The sequence below is a fragment of the Desmodus rotundus genome, chromosome 3 (genome assembly GCF_022682495.2).
Source record: "Desmodus rotundus isolate HL8 chromosome 3, HLdesRot8A.1, whole genome shotgun sequence".
Classification (NCBI taxonomy): domain Eukaryota; kingdom Metazoa; phylum Chordata; class Mammalia; order Chiroptera; family Phyllostomidae; genus Desmodus; species Desmodus rotundus.
In genome coordinates, this window is record NC_071389.1 from 30,891,939 (window position 1) to 30,916,708 (window position 24,770).

The 24,770-nt window shown below is 42.6% G+C and overlaps 1 protein-coding gene across 1 annotated transcript in view; it reads right to left on the reverse strand.

Annotated features, from left to right (window-relative positions):
• The window catches only part of EFCAB14 (EF-hand calcium binding domain 14), a 35,440-nt gene extending 11,444 nt beyond the window's left edge, over window positions 1-23,996 (reverse strand). The window contains exons 1-6 of the mRNA XM_024571055.4: window positions 22,851-23,996; window positions 21,194-21,342; window positions 15,383-15,528; window positions 7,526-7,624; window positions 3,910-4,020; window positions 2,565-2,666 (exon numbers count right to left, since the gene is read on the reverse strand). Of these exons, the coding sequence (XP_024426823.2) occupies window positions 2,565-2,666; window positions 3,910-4,020; window positions 7,526-7,624; window positions 15,383-15,528; window positions 21,194-21,342; window positions 22,851-23,032 (789 nt within the window). The 5' untranslated portion in view covers window positions 23,033-23,996. The remainder of the gene's footprint in view (window positions 1-2,564; window positions 2,667-3,909; window positions 4,021-7,525; window positions 7,625-15,382; window positions 15,529-21,193; window positions 21,343-22,850) is intronic.
• Window positions 23,997-24,770: the final 774 nt, after the last annotated feature.

Below are 24,770 nucleotides of genomic sequence, written 5' to 3' on the forward strand. Positions count from 1 at the left end.
AAGCTAAGTCAAGGCAACTTGCCAAGGCTCCACTGTGGCAGAGCCAGTTCAAACACTGCTTTCTAAGCACCAGAGTTCGACTTTACTTGTGGGCTTACTTCCAGCTTTGGTGGTTACTTGAATTTACAGCATAACTCCCTGTATTTTCTTTCCATTTCTTAATATATGCCAGTCTTTGCTGTATGAAATCTTTTTTAAAAAAAGATTTTATTTACTTTGAGGGAGAGGGGAAGGGAGTGACAAAGAGAGCGAGCAAAACATGGAGAGGAAACAATGATCAGTTGCCTCTCACACGCCCCCAATTGGGGACCTGGCCCGCAACCCAGGCATGTGTCCTGACTGGGAATCGAACTAGTGACCTTTTGATTCTCAGGCCAGCGCTCAATCCACAGAGTACCAGCCAGGGCACTGTTTGAAATCTTTAAGGGTGAGGTTTGCAACTATTAAAAAACAACCCAGCCCTGACCAGTGTGGCTTGCTTGGTTGGGTGTCGTCCCACAAAGCAAAACCCACATGCCTGGGTTGCAGATTTGGTCCCTGGTCGGGGCGTGTAGGAAAGGTAACTGATTGATGTTTTTCTCTCACATTGTTGTTTCTCTCCCGCTCTTATTCCCTCCCTTCCTCTCTCTCTAATAATTAATTAGGAAAAATCCACATGGATCCCAGTACAAGGTATATGAGAAAGGTGATTAAAGAAACATATAATAATATGAAAACCTGTAAAGCACGCAATCTTCCTCCATTGGTGACTTAGAGTCATTCAGTTTCCTCAGATACAAAATGAGAGGCTGGACTCAATGAGCTCTTAAGTTGAGGAACTGGTCAGATCTGACCTGTTTTTCCTGGCTTTCCTGACTTTATATGCAAAAGTATCCCCTTAATATGTAGATGAACAGGATAAATCTGAAAGCCAAGTTCTAGCTTAATGAAACGGCAAAAGATTCTTTAGTTATTGTCATTGTCATTGTTCTCATCCTTAATAACTTAGAAAAGATCAACAAGACCTCACGTGGAAATACGTGCCAGAGCTTCCCCACCAGATGGGTCACTGACAACCTGATAGCAGGCTTGCCATGTCTGCCAATGACTTGTGGTGAGGCCTGGGCAAGCAACTGAACCTCTCTCCGTCTCCCTTCCAAATCAGGACCCACACCATCTGCGCCATTCATATCAAAGGGCTAGTGTAAGGGTTAGAGACAAGGACTGAGTACAATACAATTGGCAGCCTCTCAAATATGCCAGAAGACTGTTTGAAAAGGTGGTGGAAGGTCATCCGCGCACAGACAAAAGGCATGGTGAAACACGGAACACGGCAGAAAAGATCTGGGAAGGCTTGCCATGCTGAAGGACAGGTTTGCTTGCTTTTCCGCCTTGCTCAGAGCAACCAGATCTCTTTCCACCAAGTGGACTCTCTGGGTGAGATTACTGACTGTCTCATTCACCCCCTTGAGTTTAAGATCATTCTGTCTCTGGTACCCTACCAGGGCACTGTTTACCTCCTCTACAGAGTTGTGAAGGTACAGGATATCCTGGAGGGGAACTAAATCAAACTGTACAATCCAGCTAAAGATGTATGCTAGACAAGCAGGCCAGCAGCACTGAACAACCATTAATGCGTCAAGTTACTGAAGTAAACTCCTTTTCCTGGTTTAGACCATCGATCGTCTGTCTCTGCTTTGTCCCTCTACTTTACAAGTCCCTCTGGAATTGTTTGTCCTCAGCTAGATGGGGAGGGGGGGCGGGGGAGGGGATGAGGGAAGAGGACTACCTACATGATTCACTGTCTGGTCCCAGGAAGCTGAGAGCTTGGGAATTGATTTCCCAATGTTTACCTCACTGCTGGCTAAGAAAGCTTGCTGCGTTATTAACTGAAATGTCCATTAACCTAATTTGTCAGAACAAAACTACCTTAGGAACAATGCCAATTACTGAATTGGCTCATGGAGCAAAACCATAACAAGTAGTGCATTATTTAGTACAGAATTCAATTATTTTTATTGGCATCCTTTACTTACTGATGACTACTTAAATAGAAATGATGACAATAGGCTTTAAAGGGCATTCAACTCAGGACAGGAATTATTCTTCGTGAAGATTCCTTTATTCTCTTCAATGTGATTTTGAACTTGATCTCCTTTTTCCTCCTTGTCTTTAGTATTTAGAGAATCTTGATTTTCTAGGATATGCTTTCTAACATTCTTAGAATTTACTGTGGCTCAAAATAGCCATCACTCTCAATTAATCTGCTATCCATCCATCTTTAACTTGCCCAGATTGCTAGTTTTCATAATGAATTTCAAGATACTTTGGTCATTCTGTCTTTCAAGATGTGAAAAGGAATTTACTGCAATGAGCAACACGCAGGGAAAAGAGCAGACTGCCAAACAAGAGACAGGACAGCATCTTGGGTCCCTAAGACAGCAGCGCACATCTCACTCTGCCCAGCTCTCACGCCGGCGATATGTGCCCAGGGTGCCTGCTGAGGCACAGGACACGAAGCGTAAACTCCAGGCTGCCTCCAGTCCATCGTGGCCACAGGGAGGTAAGCCAGAGACAAAACGTACCTGTTTCAAATTCTCACTGTGGGTTTTATTGTCAAGTTCTGATGGAGCTGAAGGTGATGGAATAATCTGGTTGCTTCCCGTGATCTCCAAGGAGCGCTGATTCTATTAACAGGAATGGAGGTTAGTATAGGCAATAAGTAATTACTAAGTCCACTTAAGCATCTGGGATGGTCCCAGAACAGTCTAGCTTCTCACAGGGGCATCCACTGATGAATCAACATGGGGGCAGATCTATGAATGAGTGGAGCAGCTAGGGAACTTCTGTGCATCTTGAATAGTCCCCATTTCAAGTATATACAACTCATCTCCCCAGCATGACAGCAGAGGCTGTGCTATCCTTTTCACCCTCCATCAATCCTGCATGGAGCCGAGTACCCTAGGAGAAGACTTCAGGGCTCTGAATGACTGCAGACAGCTCACTCTGCACAGCATTGAGAGGCATTTGAAAACAACCCCTGAGCACTGCAGGGGTTTGTTTCTGTCTCAGTTATCTGCTACTGCATAACACATTGTCCCAAATTTTGTGACTTAAAACAACAGTAATTTATTATTTCTCAAGATTCAGTGGCTTGACGAGGCTTGGCGGGGTTGGAGATGCTCCATGTGGTGTGGGCTGAGGTCACACCTAGGGCCGTATTCAACTGCAAGTGTGATCAAGATGATCTTTCTTCCTCTAGAGCCCCCTTCACTTGGCCTCTCGTCATTCCTGAGGCTAAGAGCCCTGCCAAATTCTGGACCCTGAGAACAGTGAGAAATGAATGCACTGTTTTAAGCTACTAAGTTGTGCGGTAATTTTTTATATAGCAATAAACAACAGATAATGCCCCACTTTCCTTTCCTTCTTTTCCATTTTTCCTTCCTACCCGTTCAATCCTTAGGTACCTTATTTTTGTATCTCCTCCAGGTCATTTGCAAAAGACTCAGCTCTTAATTCTATCCATCTTAACTGCTTACTTTACAGATTCTAAAAGTAACAATAAACATTGCTGAGCCCTGGCTGGTGAGACTCAGTGGATTGAGTGCAGGCCTGCGAACCAAAGGATCGCAGTTTGATTCCCAGTCAGGGCACATGCCTGGGTTGCGGGCCAGGTTCCCAGTAGAGGGCGCGTGAGAGGCAACCACACAATGATGTTTCTCTCTCTCTCTTTCTCCCTCCCTTTCCTTCTCTCTAAAAATAAATAAAATCTTTAAAAAAACAAACAAAAAAACATTGCTGATTGTATCTCTTAAAAAGGTGCATGGTAGGGTCTGTTTGGACGAACGGAAAGCAGGCATCACAAGTATTACACAGAAAAGGGTAGGCAGGGGTATGATGACTTCCTGCAGCATTTGTAGATTTCCTTACCACATTACTCTGCAGTGACTCCATGGCCTTCTTGTGTTCGTCCACAGTTTTCTGCATTGCCTCCACAGCAAGATGGACAGTGTTTAAAGTATTGCCAATGGAAGCTACGGTCTGAACAGAAACATGTAGTAAGGTCAGTATGTTTTCCTTTTTCAAAAAACTTTAATGGCTTTATTAAGATATAACTGACATACAACAAAATGCACATGTTCAAAATGTATACCTTTATAAGTTTTGACACATATACACCTGGGAAACAACGACAACAATCCAGACACTACATGTCCATCACACCCAAGTTTCCTATGTCCCTTTGTGATTCTTCCACCGCTGTCCCCAGGCAACCACTGATCCACTTGCTGTCACTATGTATCAGTTTGCATTTTCTAGAATTTCATATAAACAGAAGCAGTGAGTATGTTGTTTTTGTTTATATGGTTTTTTTCACTCGGTATAATTATTTTGAAATTTATCCGTGTTGTTCCATTGTATGGATACATTGTAGTTTATGCACCTGTTGACGCGCATTTAGGTAGTTTTCAGTATTTGACTACGACAAATAAAGCTGTTACAAACGTTCACGTACACGTCTTTTTGTGGGCATATGCTTTCATTTCCCTTCGCCATGGGCTTTCTTAGCATCACAATACCTAGAAACGGAATGGCGAATCATATGGTAGGTGTATGCTTAACTTTTAAAAAAACCTGCCAAACTGTGTTCTAAAATGATTACACTATTTTCTATTCCCACTAGCAGTGTGTAAGAATTCCAGTTACTCCATATCCTCAATACCGGTACCTGCAGTCTTTTCAATTTTAGCCATTCTAGTGGGAGTGTGTATATCATTGATTTCATTTTACATTAAACACTGATGAATGGAGGTCAGTGGTTTTAGTTATTTCAAATGTCTTCAAACTGTGAATTTCAGGAGCTTATATTGACACAATTAACAGGAATACAAAAATACATGTATCAGCAATTTCCCCAATTTAAAGGACTTTTCCTAGAGGAAAACCAAATCTTTCCTTGAAAAACCACACAGATAAGGTTCTCCCACACACTGTCTCTACCAAGCCCTGCCGTAAGCGGGCAGACAGCCAGCGCTGACACTGCAGGCTGCCCCGGGGTCTGGAGCAAATGATGGCTTTTGAGTGAAAATGGATGGAACCACTTTTGGCTTTGGGAAAACCAGCATTGCAGAGATGAAGAAAAAAGTCCATCTGGCGGCATTTGTTCTTTTTTCTACTGTAGCATCCCATCAGCAATTACTGAGGAGAGTCAGGTATTAGCTTACTTTGCTTTCATTAAGCCTAAGGAGCCCAAGTAGACTGGGGACTTGGGAACATGACTCAGAAGCCGTCTTTTAAAAAGGCCTGTCCTAAGGGAACACCAAAAGAATGTTACTGTTTGGGGGGTGTTGGCCTTTTATTAAGATAGACAGAAAATTTTGTGATGTCACATTAGTATTTTTAACCAAGGACTTTTATATTACACTGATAGCCAAGAATCCAAGAGAACGAGATATTTTCAACATTAAAAAAAAATTATATGACTGCACTAAGGTTAGGTATTCAAGATGAACTACTGCTTCAAAACTGAGTCACTTGTAATAAAGCAGTGTCCAACATTATAAATGCACAGATTTGCGACACACTGGGTAGAGGTCTCCACTCTGGGATGTTATCTAAGTGAGCTCTGTTACAGAAGCTACAGGCATTCAAAGACACCTCCTGTTAGAGAATCCTCACTGGCTGGATGTATGATCCCATCACAATGCAAGAAGATAGTAAGCTCTTGTTTGGTTTTCTCAGCATCTGCAAAGTGCCTGGCACACATTGGAAGGAGCTCCACAAATGTTTGTTGAATTAATGGATGCAAGAATAAACCAGTTTCCTTTCTAATGCAAGACTGCCAGAGTTGCTTCTGTGCTAAAGGCTATCTATAGAGGCCCACCTTTTCCCCACTGGGTACTTGGGAACAGTGGCAAGAAGCATTTGGCCCCATCGAAGTTGTCCCTACTTTTTTATTTAAAGTTATAAGCATAGGGAAAACAATCTTGAAGAAGATACACCTCAAAATTATTATTAGTTATCTCTGTGTAATAATGTGGATGCTTATCGGTCTATTTACCTGTATTTTCTAATTTTCCTACAATTAACAGGTATCATTTACAAAAAACAACTCCTACTTATTAAAGTGGTTTTAACAACCCCGCTCCCAGGCCGTGTGCCCAAGAAGCTGCTGCCGATGGCTGGTTTCGACGACTGCTACACCTCAGCCAGGGGCTGCACTGCCACCCTGGGCGACTTGGCCAAGGCCACCTCCCCAGGGTGCCGTCTCTAAGACCTGCAGCTATTTCACCCCGACCTCTGGACAGAGACTGTCCCCCGAGTCTCCCCGCCAGGAATTCACTGGCCGTCTTGTAAAGACCCACACCAGAGTTTCTGTGCAGAAGACCCAGGCTCCACTGGGGCCACCACACAATTTTAGAAAAGAAAAATAACGTGAATTAAGCCTGTTAACAACCAAAAACAAAAACAAAACAAAATAATCCCCCTGCTCAAAAAATAAAGTTATAAGGAGGTGACCATATTGGACTAATAGCAAACTATGGAGACTGAGCACAGAGGTGGTGTGACTCTAAACTAGCAAGTTTTGTTTCCGTTCTTAGCTTAGGAAGTTCTCCTTTGTGGAGATAACTTATATTTATATTTATGGAGCCTGGCATGTAACCAAATCAAAGTTATCACACACTAACTTTCAAAAGTTAAGGACTCTAGATTTGATTTCCTTGTTCCAGAATCTGTTCTTCCACTTCCTGCTGCAGGGGCTGGTGTTGCTTATGTTCAAAGTAGGCTCCTCCTTCTTCCTACTCACTCTCCCCACCCAGCTCTAAAGATCCCTATGTGTTACCCATCTGCTTGGACACCGCCTCCTGCTCTAGGCCTGAATCCCAGGATCAAATAAGCAGAAATTCCAAACTGTCACTTGCCTGGGCCCTAGAGCCTGGGGTGTGTGCTAGAGTGAACGGCTTAGAGGATGTGCACCTTTACCTTCATAAAATAATATATATTGTTTTCCAAAATGCCTTTTACCAATTTATATTCCCAGCAGGAGTATTTGAAAGTTTCCTTTGCTCCACATCCTTGCCAACCCTTATCATATCTTGAATTTAAAATTTTTGCATTTCTTCAAATTACCTTTATAAAAAATAAAATGAATAGTAATTTAGAAATTAACAGTAATTTAGAGCAACTCTCATGTATAACTGGTCTGCTTTCATGGAGACATTGTGGATGATGAATTGAAAGGCAAATGATGAAAAGCCAACCCACGTATGCTAACCAAAGAGTCCCAGCAGAGTGGTCCTGGGACCTGGAGAGCCAAATAAAAAGGTGCAAACCACATAAACCAGAGCAAGTCACTTGCGGCAAAGCAAAGGCCCAACTAACCAGACCGAAACAGAGATGTTCTGAAATCTTTAGAACACGGTGATATGCTCTATCACCGCCCTCCCAGAGCAGGGGATTTCAAATGCCAGGCTTTCAAAGAAAATGTCTAAGAAGCTAGAATTACAGCAGGAGGTTAATTTCAGTGCCTGCACATAGCACTTACCTTCTGAAGTCCCTCTACAGTGGCAGGCAGGCTAATTAAGTCTGCTGCTGACTTAACATTGGCTTTGAGGTGGTTTACTGCAGAATTCAACAGAGAAATCTAGGGGGGAAAAGAGTAACAAACAATGAAAACAGAATTTGCACTGTGTTTCCTTCACAAACTCCATTTGATGCTGATGCCGAGGCACCCTTGGATTGCATGTGTTTCTGTGACCCAGACATTATACCCTGTTCAGCTCCTGCCTTGAATAGACTGCAGACTGGGAGGCGGCAACAGTACCCCTTCTTTCCCTGCCCAATTTGAACACTAGTGCCAATGAGGGAAGGGCAATTAGTATTCTTTTACCCTACTCCTGGCAGCTACAAGATCCAAAAATCTTAAATTACCCCAAAGATGATTACCACAGTGATTACAACACAACCCTTCGACAATTGGACAGGAAGAAAGCTAATGATCAAAGACCCCTGAAGGATTTCATTTTGGTGAAAAATAACACCTCGGTTACTTACTGAACTTTTGTTCCTGCCCAAGTGGGCACATAAAAGCCCATCCTCACAAAATACAGTCTACAGGAACAGCACCCTTACAATTGGAACAGTATTTTCAACTGCTTGGGGGACTGAGTTTTGGTTTAACAATGTGATTTATATTCCAAACTCGATAGCTCAATCAAAGCACTACTTTGTACCCTGAAGGGGCTTGATACCCACTGACTCGCTGACTGATGCACTGAATATATTAAAATAGGAATTGAATCAAAACAAAATGGGTCTTCCTTCTGCTATTTCGGGTAGAATTCTGAACAGCTGGACTTCTCCCTTGGATGAGGGCTAGGGGAGTCTGTGTGACGCTCAGTTTCAGGCTATAGAGATCATATTCTGACGGCCTTGCAGTGTGGCTCAAAACGTTCTTCACAGATTCCTGGTTCCGTGCTGCTTTCCTGTCCCAGTTGCTACAATGAAGACGTAGATCTACCAGTAGCAATTATATTCAGAGGGCATCACAGAATAACCACTAAAGTTTCTGGCACTTACTTGCTACATAAGACAAAGTAAACCTGATCTCCTATTCTTTCCTTCAACAGACATTTGGCATCTTCGCTGTGCCAGGTACTGCTGCGGGCACTGTGGAGATGCTGGCAAACAAGACCCTGAGGTTTTGCTTTCACGGGGCTTATATCATAGTAGAAGGTGGCAGAAAAAGAAGTATCAGATAATAAGTACTATGCAAAAAATTTAAGCACAGCTCTGGGAGTAGCAGCAGTATGTTCTGAACAAGAGAGTCTGGTGAGGAGCCCGGGAACTTGGGTTCTCTTCTTCCTCTTTCCCTTTAGGAGAAACATGTTCAGGGTGTCAAACCAGTTTTCACTCATTACTGGAATAAATATGTATTGAGCCCTATTTTATGCCAGTGATGGGACACAGGTGTTAGTGGTCTTGTGGAATTTACATTTTAGTGCAAGAAGACAGTTTTATATAGCAACAGCCAGTGGGATGTTAGAAGAAAATTATAATAAGGTAACTTGATGAGTGACTGGGTAGCTACTTTGGATTGGATGGTGAGAGAAAGCCTCTATAAAGAGATGAAATTTAAACAGATCTAAATGAGAAGAAGGTATTAATCAGAAAAATACTGAATGAAGTACATTTGAGGGCAGAGGGAATTGCTGGGTTAAAGGCCCCAGAGCAGGGAAGAGCTTGGCACTCTGAAGAAAAGAAAGAAGGCTGGTGGCAGGAGCACAGAGTATGAGTGAGATGGGGGAGGGGGAGGGAGGTGGAGATGGAAGCGGGAGGCAGAGGGCTAGAGGTAGGGAGGTAACAGTAAAGAAACAATTAAGTACTCAATGTGATACTTAATAAAGTTCTGAGGAAAGAACATCAGTGCAGGCTGAACTGCACAGGCTTCACTGAAGTAGGACTCAAATTAGATTCTGATGGGTAAGTAAGAGTTTTATATACAAAAATAAAAAAGGTATTCTTTCTCGGTTAGAAGGGTGAGCATGGCATTTGGTAATAGGTAGGGAGCAACAGCATGAATAGGCCCAAGAAGACTTTTTCTGCATGACAATTTTCAAAGCGATGAGTTATTTATTTGTGCAATTATTTGATTAAGTTCCTCAAGAATAGCGATGCCTCACAAATGACTAGTGTGGCTCGCTGGCAGCTACCATTTCCCCCCAAACCAGAGGAGCAGCTGAAAGCCAATGCCAGCAGGAGAAGGTGAGGTACTGTTCCACTTCTCCCCACGCCCCTAATCTCTAGGCCTGGGTATCAGCTGCCTCACTGAAGGTTGCTCTGGAGAGCTGACCATCAACTCTCTAATTACCAAATATCACTTCAAGACTTGGACCACACACGGGTCACTAGGACTCAGCTACGTTCCCATAAACTGCAGAGCCAGATTCCACCTCTCAGCATTCCTTTCTGAAGAGTGGCATAATTCCAGAAATCTATGGACAACTATAGCAAAATTACATGTGCAACTAGAATGGAGAGACCAGGGGCACTTTCCCGTTACCTCTGGGTCCGATGGACACATTCTAGAATGTTGGATCAGATTCAAGCATTACAGGACTTATCTCTGAAAGCCACGCACTATAACCCAAAGAGTCTAAAAAGCTGAATTAAGTAAGTAGAATCCATTAAGAAAAAACCCCCCCACATTCCAGCCAAAAGATGTCATGACTTTTATGCATATTATATGACTTTTCATTAGCAACATTAAAAATAGCTCCTGCAGACCATTTTATACTATGAAATCTAAAATGCTGCTTTTTTTGCTTTGGAGTTAATATTAAGTGTTCTTTAAATAGTAAGCAAAAAAGTTACTAAAACAGACAACCATCAATGGCAAATCACTATGAACTCTAGTAGGAACTTGAAATCACATCTTTTCAACTTCATCTACTGAGCACCTACTGCATTTCATTGAGGATATAGAGACGAAGACAGGAAGAAAAACTGGGAAAAAACAGGCTCCTAGAACTTGAATATTTTAATGTTGGCACTGCTACACAGCTGTGTGACCTTGGGCAAACTACTTAACCTCTTTGACTCTCAGTTTCCTTGTCAGTAAAGTGGAGATGCCACCTCCTATTGCATAGGTCTGTAGAAGCAAAAAGGAGATCCTATAGGTAGTGTCTCTAAAAAGGGGCTGCACAAGGAAGGCGTTTAATGAATGGCAGTTATCATCTTAATTGCCATTGTTATTGTCACGCTTAAAGCACCAAGGACCGACTACCGCCTCGTGGTGCAATTAGATGCACACACAAACACAGTAGTCTTCCATCACACAATTTCGCTTTCTGTGGTTTCAGTTTCCTGTGGTCAACTGAGGTCCAAAAATATTAAGTGAAAAATTCCAGAAATAAGTTTTAAATCGAGCGCCCTTCTGAGTAGTGTAATCAAATCTCCTGCTATTCCAATCCACCCCGCCAGGACATGAATCACTGTTTTGTCTAGTGAATCCACGAGGTACGCGCCACCCACCCATCAGTCACTTAGTAGCTGTCCCTGTTATCAGACGACTGCTGCCGTATCACAGTGCTTGTGTTCAAGCAACCTTTGTTGTACTTAATGATGGCCCCAAACCCCAAGTGCAGTGATGCCGGCAATTTAGATAGGCCAACGAGAAGCTGAACAGTGCTTCCTTGAAGTGAAAAGGTGAATGTTTTCCACTTAAGAAAGAAAGAAAACAAATCACATGCTGAGGCTGCTAAGATCTACAGTAAGAGCGCATCTTCTACCTGTGAAATGGTGAAGGAAGAAAATTCGTGCTCGTTTTGCTGTCGCACCTCAAACTGAAAAAGCTACGGCCACAGTGCGTGGTAAGTGCTTAGTTAAGGTGGACAAAGCATTAAGTTTGTGGGTGAAAGACACGGACAGAAAACATGTTCTGACTGATAGCAACGTGGTACGCCAGAAAGCATGGGGCCTGTGTGAAGCCTTCAGTGAGGTTTCCCCGAAACAAGTGACACCCAGCCATTTCCTGCAGGTAAGAGATGGTTGTACAGATTCAGGACCAGGTTTGAACTGAAAAATATAAAAATGACTGAAGAGAGACAGACACTACAGTCACATAACTTTTATTACAGTATATTGTTATAACTCTTCTATTTTACTGTTACTGTTGTTAATCTCTTACTATGCCTAATTTATAAATGAAATTTTATCATAGATACATATGTACGGACATAGTGTATAGATGTTTTGGCATTTTCTGTGGTTTTAGGCATCCACTGGAGGCCTTGGCACGTACTTCCCCTTGGATAAAGCGGGGGGACGGGTACTGTGTATCACACAATAAGGTATCTGGACCAAGTGTCCAAAAAAGAAAAAAAGATATAGAGCACACTAGAGGAGACAAAACACTCAAGGTCCTTGATGACTCTTGCTGACATATCCTTACTTCTGGCCTCTTTCCACCAAACTGCGCTATAACGACATATAAACCCCCTCCCCCCCCCCGAACACACTATGTTTTTCATTCATCTGTATTTCTGCACATACAGTCAGTTCTCATTATCCACAGTAGTTATGTTCTAGAACAGCGATATTCAACTGGTGGGCTGCAAGAATTTTTAAAACATGCAATACATGACTATTTAGTCAGGGGCACTGACCTCTGTTTCCTTAGATTGTCAAGTAAAAAATGACAACAGCCAACACAACAATGGCCATCTGGTGTGAATAATCAAAATTATACCTATTTTTTTGTCAGATTGGCTAAAAAATGTATTTTTTGGTGCGTCGCAGAATTTTAGTAACTAGCTTATGTGTGCCATGAGATGAAAAAGGTTGAAAATCAGCATTCTAGAAATTCATAGCAAACACTGAATTAATGATCACTGAACCACTGCTCCTAAGGTATGTACAGAGTTAAGGTCCTGAGAGCCCCTGGTCGCAACATTTTTATCAACTGATCAATGTAATACATAACATTGTTTTACGTGTGTTTCTTTTAAAGACATCTTCTTTAATGTATATTGTTGAACTTGTGCCTGTATGAAGCTTATCTAGCACATGTATTTTCACTGTAAAGCACATCACCGCTTTCTTGCACTTAGCAATACTAGATATACTTCAGCACTATGCTATGTGTGCATTTTAAGCAGTGGAATCACCAAAAAAAAACCCTCCAAAACAAAAACAGCACAAAAGTGCAAGAACCATGGCACTAAATATATCATGAAAAGAAAACTTGTTTACAGTATATGAGCTGAAACAATGCAGAGTGTGGCCTTGTTTGACCTCAACTGGAAACGTTCCTATCGGGTGACTCAAATTTTTCACCACTGTATGCCTGTCACTGAAAGCACCACGAGTATAAATTTGCAGGTTACAAACAAATTTTAGCTAGTAGGCGAATTTGCAAATATGGAATCTGCAAATGATGTGGATCAAGTGCATTAATGAAGAGCCCCTCTCTCTTTCAGCAGAATTCATCTGGCCAACTCCTATTTGCCCTTCAGCACTCAGCTCAAGATATCTGAGAGCCTCGCTTGATCCCAGCCAGTCTGGGTTAGACACAAACCTAATAAATGCCCCCACTGAGCTCATGTAGACTGGCTTCTTATTGCTTATCAGGTGGTTTTGCAACTCTTTCCTTTCCTTTCTCCTCCATTTGACTGTAAGAGCCTAGAGCATGGGAATCTAAGGCCTAACTCCACAAAAGGAGCTCATTAAACATTTGTTGATTAACGTCTTCAAAGAAGGGGGAGGAGACTGCTTAAATTGGCTGAGAATGGGCATGGGTATGAAATCAGAGTTTTCATAAATAAAACAGGAAACCAAATGGGATTTTAACACTAGTTTAAAGTTTTTCAATGCAAAAATTGATTTTAACTTATTTTAAACTAAAGGCTTCTTTTTTTCAGGCTGCATTAACTTCAACTCATATTGCGATAAGGACAGTTCTTGTTAAGTGATTTAATACATTTTTTGTGTTGTTGTTGAAGCCACTTTGAATTGCTTTATAAAATGTTGCCACTAAAAGAGTCTTAACTGACAGAATTACCCTTAGACACAGAAACATGGTTATATTAATTTTGCTTTTACACCTATTCTGGTTTAGGACAAATGCCTCTCCACCAGGGATGTGTAACAATTTTAGAAAATCACGCAGAGAATGATACGCTCCCTTTGGACCATCGTAAAGCTCTATGTCACCACCAACTGTCCTTCTGCGCCCATGCCGGCAGAGAATTTCTCTGCCTCAGGTTGCTTTCATCAGTCAGTCTCTTCGTCTCTGAGGATCTACTGAAGCTAAACTGGAAAGGATTTCAGTTCAATCCCTCCTAGTTTACATATGATGTCCCAGGACTGAAGCAGACTTTCCTGTATACCTTCCCTCCCAGGTACTTTTTGCATTGAAAGTAACAGCCAGGATAGGAATGAAATGATCACTTTGTTTCTAGATTCTGAATGAAAGAGAACCGAGAAACCAAAAAATGTAGTAAAGGTTTGGAAACCCACGTGTGCTCTCACACCAAGTACAGACTTCCCCTTTGACTCTCCTCGTGCACTGACGTACAAGGAGATGGGAAATAGCTGACATTGCCTGCTCTTCACCCTGAAGATCTCATTCTCGCTCAGAACTGTAAACTCCATGACTCCCTAAGTGGAATCTCCCGTTTGCCCCAGTGAGAGATGCTAATTGTCTCTCTGCTCCACTGTGGTCGATTGTCACTTAATGTAATCTCTGGTCAAACTGCTCATTTTCTCTGTGAATACAAGGCCACAGGTTATCCTATTCTTTTTGCAAAAAAAAAAAAAAAAAAAAAGGAGTGAATATTTGCTTTTCCCTAAATCCCAAGAGTCCAAGGATAATGGTAATGAGCAAATACTGTAACTGATCAATTACTTCACTTATTTCAGTTACATATATGTATGTATGTGTTTATTGCAGAATGATGTAAAACACGTCCTATTGTGGGTTCCAGGCAAAAGTTTTAAAACTGCAGCCCCCAGCCATACATCTCTGGACTTCTGTGATGAGTTGCCCCACTCCTGCACCACCGCTAAAAGGTGGGGGCAGCTTTAGAAATATGTGTAGGCCCTTTATCCCAGTGCAGTGCACCTCGCCACTGGCTGATTCCAAACTTTGTGACTTCATTCTGAAGAAGAGAACATCCTCGTAGACCCAACAAGGATGGCATATCCATTTTGAAGCACTTCGCAGGTGTACCATTCATTTAGTCCTGGAGTTTTCCTTTCAATGCACATCTTTCCTAATTAAACTGCAAACACTGAGGGTAGGGGCTATAGTTACCTAGTGGCAACTTACATACATGCAAGATGCTCGATCAAAATCCTTTTAAGGATTGGAAAAGCGTTTCCCTGAGGCTTGCTTGCCTGGCCAAGGTATTTAACCAGCTCTGCCACCTCCTCCTATGCTATGCTAGAACCACTATCATTCCAGATTGGTTTTAGTATAGTGTATGGTACCATACCTCAAGACTGTATAAGTTTGTAACCTCTATTAAACAAAATAAGCTCTCATTATCTCATAAAAATAGGCTATCCTTTTTGTAGTGGTGGTTAGATGGCACTTTTTAAAAAAAAAATTGATACCTACACTGCTCCTTAGGACAGCTGACTCAAGAAGAATTTCCAACTCCCTCTAAACTGCCCTACTTTGTAAAACTATCCTTTGCAGAAAGGTTTAACATTTTAATTATTTGGTAAATGCATAACTATTACCTATTTTACCTGAATTTAATGTGTTGGGATCACAATATGGAAAAACCATTGCAAAAAGTAAAACAATTTGGAGTTCACTATACCTACAAATTTGGTGCAAACAAACAAAACTAAATATTCATAGCTTACACAGAAATAAAAATCACACTTTTGCTACCTGCTTGTTCATGTCTGTGATGTTTATCCAGACTTTGTTCAAGCCCAGCTCTCCAGATTCGATCTTCTCAAGTTGTTTTTGTTTGCTGAGTAGTTCTTCATTAAGTTTGGGAATTTCTTGGAATGAACTTTTCTGATTCGATTCCACTAAAAGCAAAAATAAGAACAATGATAAATAGCCATAAAATTCCCTCATGTCTCCAAGAAGAAAAAAATGATTATACAGTAGGAAAGTAGATTCACAAACATTAACTTTGGGAGGATAATGACTAAATTTATATCTATCAACTACATGTTCTTTCCTTTATGTAAATGTGTATCTTTAACACTAAAGCTCCCTGTTAACTGGGGCTATTTCACTACCGGCGAGACAACTTTTAAAATTCGGGTAGTGAAAAACGGTAACAATGAATATCAGTAAGAGTTGGACTTGAATCCCAGCTCTGTGACTTACTGTGATCTTGAGAAAATCACTCAACTTTTTTGAGCTCAGTTTTCTCATCTGTAATACAGAGATAAAATATACCCTACAGGATTTTTAGAAGTGAAAGAATGGTATGTGGTAAGTGATAAATAAATGTTAAGTATTGACCAGCTCAATAAAGGAGCTTTTGATTAGTCAAAGAATATTTATAATCCTTACTCCATTAATGCCCCAGGTGACACTGCAAGTTATTATCTCTAAGTGCATAGGTCTACTTTTCTCTATCTCAGATTGGTCAAAATGCAAGATCGATTCTTACCACCTTTCAAGTACTGTTACAAGGACTGATTTTAAATCTTTTTCATAAACAGCAGGGTGTTTCCCTAAATTAACCCAAAAGCTCAAAGTAAAAGAAGATAAAGAAACATGTTAAGTAGAAGGTGATATTTGGCTTTCCTTTGGGAAACAGTATCTCCTGAATGGTTTAGAGATTTGCCAGCTGGAAGGCAGAGGCCTGAAAGAGTGCTTTCTCTTCTTACATTAAAAACTAATTTCCCTTTTCATGGAAAATAATAATGGCTGGCCCTCCAAAACAAAACCTACAGCATTTTTTTTAAAGCACAGTGCTAGATTAGTTATTATATGCTTTCTTTAAAACCCAAAACTGGCACACAGGACAGATGTAAGACAATTTACTAAAACCTAAGTGCCAAGACGTTTTTGGTCATTTCTGCACGGTCAGCACTTAGAATATACCGGGCACGTGGTAGGCACTCAGTATTACTGACTGAATAGCTCTGGCTTTGCTTACCTCTTAACCTCATTTCTCATCACTTTACCTACCTCTTCAATCTACTCTCTAGCCAAACAGATTTTCCTGGCACATGGACCTCTTTAAGCCTCAGCGACCCTGTATGCTCTATCTCTTCTGCTGAGATGCCCTTAGCTTACCCCTTCTTCGTTTCTGCCACCCTAGCGTGGTTAAATCACTTCAAGATTCAGCACAAATAGCTGTACCTCCACCATGGACCACTGCCACCTCTTTACTACTCCTAACTCGACCCAGCTCTCAACACACTGTGTTGTAACTAAGTGCTTGTCTGTGTCCTCCACCAGACTGACAGAGCTGCAAGAGGACAGGGAACAGATCTTATTTGTCATGCATTCCCAGGGCCACCACAGTGCCAGGTATACAGGAGAACTCAAATGCCTGCCCAGTGAAATAACTGTAGGATATGAAATGGAGATAATGTTAGCCTACTAAGTTAAACAAAGAAAACTCAATAACTTCAACTAAAATCATACAGGACAAACACTAAGGAGGAACAGATCGGGGGAGTAGGTGGCAGCTCATATGGTGGTATTGCTACTACAACAGAGTCCATTATCTGAAAATTCAGTTATTAAATGTTGTTTTTATCCATCTTTCAAAAATAAACACCAAAGAATTTCTTTATAAACAGACTTCCCCCTAGTACTTTTTTAAAAAACCCTCACTTGAGGATATGTTTATTGATTTTATTTTTTTAAAAGATTTTATTTTTCAAGGGGAAGGGAAGGAGAAAGAGAGGGAGAGAAACATCAGTGTGTAGTTGCCTCTCATGTGCCCCCGACTGGGGACCTGGCCTGCAACCCAGGCATGTGCCCTGACTGGGAATCGAACTGGTGAACCTTTGGTTCGCAGGCCTGCACTCAATCCACTGAGCTACACCAGCCAGGGCATGTTTATTGATTTGAGAGAGAGAGAGAAGGGGGGTGGAGAAATATTGATGTCAAAGAGAAACATCGACTGGTTGCCTCTCATACACTGACCAGGGAATTGAACCTGACCAGGGATGGAACCTGCAACCTTTTGGTGCACAGAACAATGCTCCTACCAACTGAGCCACCTGGACAGGGCTTCCCTAAGTACCTTTAATGTAACATTTGATTTACACCTGGTTTGTAGGACTACATCCATCTCACACAATAAGAACATCTTACCATTCTAAATTCATGCAGCATTAGCATTTCAGTGAATTTCTTTTATATTTCAGTCAGGTTACAAAATAACTCATCCTACGTCTGCCATTACCAGGTGGTCAAACATCCCAAGGGTGTGTGTGTGTGTGTGTGTGTGTGTAGGGAGGGCGGGAAGTCTGTCTCTTTCTGGCAGTGTACACAAATTAAGCAGAAGGTATGAGTGGAAGAGAAAGACAATCCTATAAATAATTTGGGTTATGGTTATGAACTAATAAACTTATAAAGCTGACAGTCCCTGGAAACACTGTGGATCCTGAGGACTGCATGAGCCAAGAAGGGATCATATTCAGTATGAGATTAGGGGCCTTTTTGGAGAGACAAGCCAAGTCAAGGGACTCCGACTACATAAGAGAGCAAACAAACAACCTGTGATTACTTATTCATGTTCTTTCAACATGGAAAGCAACTCATTTAAAATTTAGTATATTAATACTCAAACTTAGCTCTTTTCTTGATCTTCAAGATCAGGAAATGGAGATTTCTGCATATACCCTTCATATGGAACATATAAAGCCAACAGCAACATTTTATAAGTCTTTATATTTGCAATAAACTTTTATGTAACTATTAAACTTGTTATTGAGCCCCCTATCACGTGCCCAGCTTTGCACTCAGCACTAGTTCATAAAAAGACCCTGAAGCTCTCAACTTAGCGGGGAGCAAGGCACTGTTACAGAGTTACTGTATGGTGTGATAGATACCATGACGGAGGAATGCCGAAAGTGCTTTGGTAGCACAAATACATCTTTATGTTTTATGGATGGGAAAGTGAAGGCTGAGAAAGAATAAGAGACCTGTCCAAGTTTCACAGACAGTAATGAGCAAGCCAGGCTTCAACAGTCAAACCTTTTGCCCCTAGGACCGGTGCTCTTTCTAGCATACTCCAGCTATCAGAAACACTTGCATCCTAATACCTTCATTTGTACCAGACCATTTTTAAGTTCTGTACTGTATGACCCAACTGCTACTCAGCCTGTATGACCATAAAGGAGATGCTTAATTCATTCATACTTTTCTTCTTTTTCAACTTTTCTATCATGCTACTGTTTCATAGCTGAGTGAAAAAGAGGGAGGGTGGGGAACAGAATCTTCCTTAGAATAACTGTGGAGGTCTTTTGAAGTACCTGGTTCTGGAAAAGAATACTGAGCTACGTCTCAAGGCCAGCCAGTACTTTTAGCTTAAGGATCAAGTTACTCCTTGAACACAAGGAAAGAATACAAGCCTATCTGCTTTTGCTTTCTGTTTCAGCTACTTCAGCAACCCTACCTCCTTTCCTCACAAGTGTCTTGGAAAATTTATTGAAATAAAGAACAGTGGGCTCTGAGTTTTTCAAAAAAGTATTAAAGCCAGATCAGCAGATGGTCTTATTTGAGTCAGTGACTTCCACTGTCCTCCTGAAAAACAAGAAGTAAAAATTAACTTGTTGAAATATATTTAAAGCAGAAGCATAATTCAGAGACAGATTACTTAAGCTTTGCAAGATTGACCTCATTTACTCAAGGTAATGGTTTTCACAGAAAACTCTTGGGTGAGTGGTCTACGCCAGGTCAGCCCATGGACTGACACTACGCGCCAGGCCCCACTCCCCGTCCCTCAGGAAGTACTGCTGCAGGCATCACAGGTGCTGGCATTTCTGCTGTAGCAAACCAAAGCCAACAAAGCAGCTGACCCGACAATTCTAAATCTGCTTCATTCAGCTGACTGACCGGTCCCAGGGGAATGCAGGTTTCACAGCTCCAGGTACACTTCCTGGAATCTCTTGATACGGTATTTCTAGGAATAGGTGTTAACAAGTGCTCAATAAATGTCTGTTGATTCATTGATTGCCAGGTCGACCACATGTATACACTTAAAATACACATTTCTAGGCAAAGAAATTCGCCGAAAAGCTAAGGTATAAACTACATGGGTGTCCTGTAAACACATGAGAGTCAGAGAGAGGAATCCGAGAGGTAGAATTGAGCAATGTTTTGAAATGTGTGAATAAATAATTGCTGCATGTGATCAAAACAAGCTCTAGCCTAACCTAGGAAGCCCAGTGAAGGAGGGATGATGGCACAGACAGGTGTCTTCTGGGGTTATTTACAGTTAAACATTGTTTCCGAGAATCTCCCTTCCAAGTTATGATCAGTACTTACAAAGAAAACACCGGCCTCAGAAACACCTTGCAATACTGCTAAGGACGACCATTAAGGAGGGACAACAACTAGAATACATATCTTATTCTTTCTTACACTACACTCTGATTCCACCAGTTGATAAAACATATAGGTCAGGATGATTCTGGCAGAGAATTATGACTTACCAAGTGCATTCCCTGAATCAGAAACTCAGAAGAAAATCAAAGCTAGTATTTCAACATTTTTTCTCCCAAGCAACATCATCAGAAATGCCGTCCACACAGTAAGGATTAGCTGTCCCTAGATCAGGGTCAGAACTTGAATAACTGCAGGCAGCAAAGAGAATCTGGAGTGAAGGAAAGCTAGGATGTCGTGATCTCCCAAGGCTTAAGGTGGGAAGAAAACAATTCTAATTTCAGTTCTGGGGACAGGTTTCCTTATGACCTGGAGAAAGCCTGGTGGTCAGTTTCCTGGTGCGCTAATGCTGCTAAAGTTAGGGTACTTGTGCGTGGAACTGGTTCCTTAGCTTAGAAAATTAACCCTTGAAACCTAGAACCGAAGATCACAGGTTGCTAAAGGAAGATATTTAGGTTAAACCTGGCAGAGACTATCATGCAAACACATCTTTCAGAACAAGTGCTTTGGATGTGCAAAGTACAACTTTATAATTTAGAATATATAAAACTCTTTAACGTTTAAACTTTAAAACTCAGGCACAAGACACTTTTTTGTGACTTGGCACACAGTGAGCACTTCATAAATGCTGGCTATTATAATTATTACTGCCTATTCCTATGCTCCTACACAGTTTTTAAGGAGGAAAATTTTTAGAGATTCCCATATTCTTTCTCAAGTGGCCCTGTGAGGAAACAGGAAGTAGCTCAGTGTTACTGCTGCCACTTCGTACTTGGGGAAGTATAAAGTGGCAAGAGGTGACGGTTACTCAAGGTTCTAGACAACTGGACCTTAGCACTTCCCTTCTGTGTTGACTGCCCTAAGTGTCGACTATAATGCCATTTTCCAGATACTCTTTGTCCTGATGGGGCATATGCACTGTTTTTTGGTTTGTGCTTAAAATAAATAACTGTCACTGTAATCAAGCTGACAGTTAAGAAAGAGTATAAAAGAAATGCTGAAAAAATGTATGTTTACCAGTGGGCAAAACTCTTAATTCAATACAGTCCACTTTGTCCTAGACCCTGGAAAAGAATGCAAGATTATACTCTGAAATATGTGACCACTTACTTGTTCTAAATTTTTCCTTGAGGGCATCCAGATCCTCCTTCAGAGCAACTTGCATCCACACCAAGCCAACGCAGGCCACGACACAGGCGGCGAGGATGACAAAAGCACAGAGCGGGTAACAGATCTTGCAGCATCGCAAATAGTCTCCCCTGATCACAAGAACAAATTCAACCAGGAGTGCAAAAGTGATTATGAGCACAGCTTTATTAGAAATAGCATATGTGTGTTGCTAGGCAATTGTCTTTTTAAATGAATAACCAGTTGATTTACCTGGAAATATAGGGTAACACATTTATATCTGAACAGCACGTTGAAAATAACTAAATGATATGACCCATGAAGAGTTCATCTACTCAGTACAAAAGTTTCAAACTTTGCGGGAAACAGAGGGATTTCCCGTAGGCCACAGGAAGCACCTGTGGGAACTGCAGCTCATTGCCATCACCACTGATTCAGGTCTTTGGGAACAATCTCAGGTTAGGAAGTGTGAAGCCCGGAGCTTCTCTGCAATCCCATCACCGCAGAGTCATTTACCTATCTGTCTCTGTCAAACACGAGCTCACTTCCGGGGACGCTGCTTCAGCGTATTGAAACTCCACAGACTTTTGAGCAAGTTTTACTGTGAATGGAATGAAAGAAATAGGAACTGTGGGTTTAAGTAGACACCTGGTACACTCTAGCTTACTGGCTCAGAAGAAAGGAAGCATGGAAAGGGGGTAGATTTCACACCAAACTTCAACCAACACTGAAGATCTAAACTAACCCCACAGGATAACTATTCCAGTTGCGCTATTTCATTTCATCAGAACTTCACAACCCAAACCTAGGATTTTGTCCTTAACTACGTAATCTGGCAAAGTTCACTACAAGCCAAATCTTTCCTTTAACAAGAAAAAGACAAAGATACTCCAAAGAAACAAACAAACAAACCTCAAACAAAGGGTTCAATCTCTTTTAGCACCCCAACCTTCTGCCTACGCCTTCCTTCCACATCTTCAGTAGAATACTCTTCTTTTAAAGTACTCCCTGAGAGGGTACAAGGCATCTTCAAGGTTCCCTTCAGCCTTTTCCCAACCCTGGGTCCTAATTCCCAGTGTCCTCAAGATCACTACTGGATTTGTCTAGTGGCATCTAAATGTGGTTTGGAAAAAAGTCATCTCTTCTTTTTGTCCTCCAAGCTCAATTACTCTCAAGGATCATACCTTCTACATTATGTCCCTCACTATATTCTCTCACCACCAAGATTCAGACTCATCAAGAGTGCAACAAATAAATAATTTGCACTCTTAAGGTCCTTGTCTCTCCTACAATTAAAAAAAAAAAAGGCTAGTTCTAAAACCTTCTCTGCTCCTATGTTCCTATTCTTAGCTACTCCCAACTTGGTCTCTCTGGGTTCTTGGCACATTCCCCACGTCCACACTTCCACCCTAGACACCGCAGAGCTCCTTTTTTTTGTACACTTAGAGACAGATTTCTAACTTATCCTTCATTCAGGACCTGAGCTCATATCCTCCCTAACCACTTTTTTCCCTCTTTGCCTTCCAGGGACTATACCCTTTTTTGTTTGTAAGAACCCCCTTCACCTTCTCATCCATTTGCCTCATTGGTAGTGCAAGATGTCTTTTCCCATCCCAACCCTCACCACTGCATCACTCACTTGCCAAAGTGAGAGCGATTTCCAAGGACACCGAATTCCTCTTCCTCCTCGGAGCTGGATTCAGAATCGGAGTCAGGAGGCTCAGTGCGAAGCAGGCGGTGGCCCGAGCCTTTCTTGGGCTTCTTTCTCCGGCTGTCCCCAGATAAGCCAATCAATGCATTGAGCTCTTTGCGCTTTTTCATCTTCTTGTGTGGGGTGAGTGGAGCACCCACTCCTGAGCTGCCAGGTTCGTACCCTACCCCTAATTCTCTTGCTACCTTGGAGCTGCCTTCCAGGGTGGAGGATCCTGGGCCAGAGCCCCCTGGTCACTCCCACCCAGGGGTGGGGCTGACCAGATCTACTGGAAGCTGGAGATTGGAGCCCAGGGGAAACTGGAACTCAGATGGGTAGGGGGAAGTCACACAGGTATGGCCAGAGAGCTGGTGATCCAAATGAATAAGGTCCTGGGTGTGAAGTGTCAGTTACGAAGGTGTTAAGGGGACAACCTTTATCTCCCAAAGGGGATAAAAAGCCAAGTCAAGAACGACTAATTCTCAGCCCTGCTAATGACAGGTGTTTCAGACTTCCGAGACAGGATTCCCAATGGAGAGGGAAAACAAATTTGTTCTTGAATGGGAGGAGAGGGAGGGCCGCAGAAAGAGACAGGGGAACGCGCCAGTGCCTTCCTAGCTGGAGAGGTGGCAGCAGGTGGGGGCACCCAGTTGCTACAATTAGGACACAGCCTGGGCGACAAGAAAATGCCCGGATCGGGGGTGCTCACTGTCCTCCAGCTCCCGTCCTGAGTTTGCAAAAAGTCCAAGACCGGCGTGGAGGGTTCGGCCTGAGAGGAGCCAGTTCAGCGCCCCGGGAGACCCCAGTCCTGTTGTCTAGGCCTGGGAGGGGGCGCCGGTGCGGAGTGGCAACAGCGGGATCAGCCCACCTGAAGAACTCCCGCCCAGAGTTTGCGGTGTTCCGGCACCGGCGACTCGCGCCAACTCACACGCTCCTCCTCCACTCGGGCCGCGACTCCAGCCCCCTCTTCGGCTGCGGCCGCGGCCGCGGCTGCTCCCGATGCGCTGGCGGAGGCGGAGGTGGCCCCGGGCTCCAGCCCCGGGCCATCGCTACTGCCCCAGCTCACTTCCTCTTTGGCACCAACTGCCCGGCACCGCCGGCCAGTAAGCCGCGTTTCCATTGGCCGCCTGCTGAGTGACATCACACCCGGGGTGCTCACGGTGACGGTGGGAGGGGCGTTAAAGGGCCCAGGGCCCTGGCAGAGGCTGGGTCTCGCCTGCGCGTTGATAGGGCCCTCAACCCTGAGGGGCGTGTTGCTTACCTGAGCTGGGAGGAGTTTTGTCTTTCGTGAGGCTGGCGTGGGGGCTGGCGGGGCACGCAGCTGCTCCGCCTGCTTGCAAAGTTCGTCACCCCCGTGGGCCCCTAATTGTGAACTGAGCTTATCCAGACTAGAGGCTCCGCCCACTCCGACTTGCAAGCTGTTTATTATAAAGTTTAGGCGTGTTGAAGATTCCTGACCCGGTTGAACATTCATTCCATAAATATGTGAGAGCTTACTATGTGTCAGCAGCAGTTCTGGCGCTGGAGATACAGCAATGAGCAAAATAACTACTTGTCCCTGCCTTCATGGGTAGGGATACAAGATTTAGCAAATAAAAATAAATACAGGACACTCAGTAAAATGAATAGCTTTTTAGTATAAGTACCTGTATATCCCATGCAGCTTTTGGGACATCTTCATACTGAAAAATTAGTTTTTTTTTTTAATCTGAAATTCAAATTTAACTAGGTATCCTGTATTTTATCTGCCAAGCTTACCTTCTAGTGGGAGGAGGGCAACAACAGACACATATATTAAATGTCGGGAGGAGATAAGGGTTATGAAAACATTGAAACATAAGGGGATGGGGAGTGCCTCTGTGATAGGGG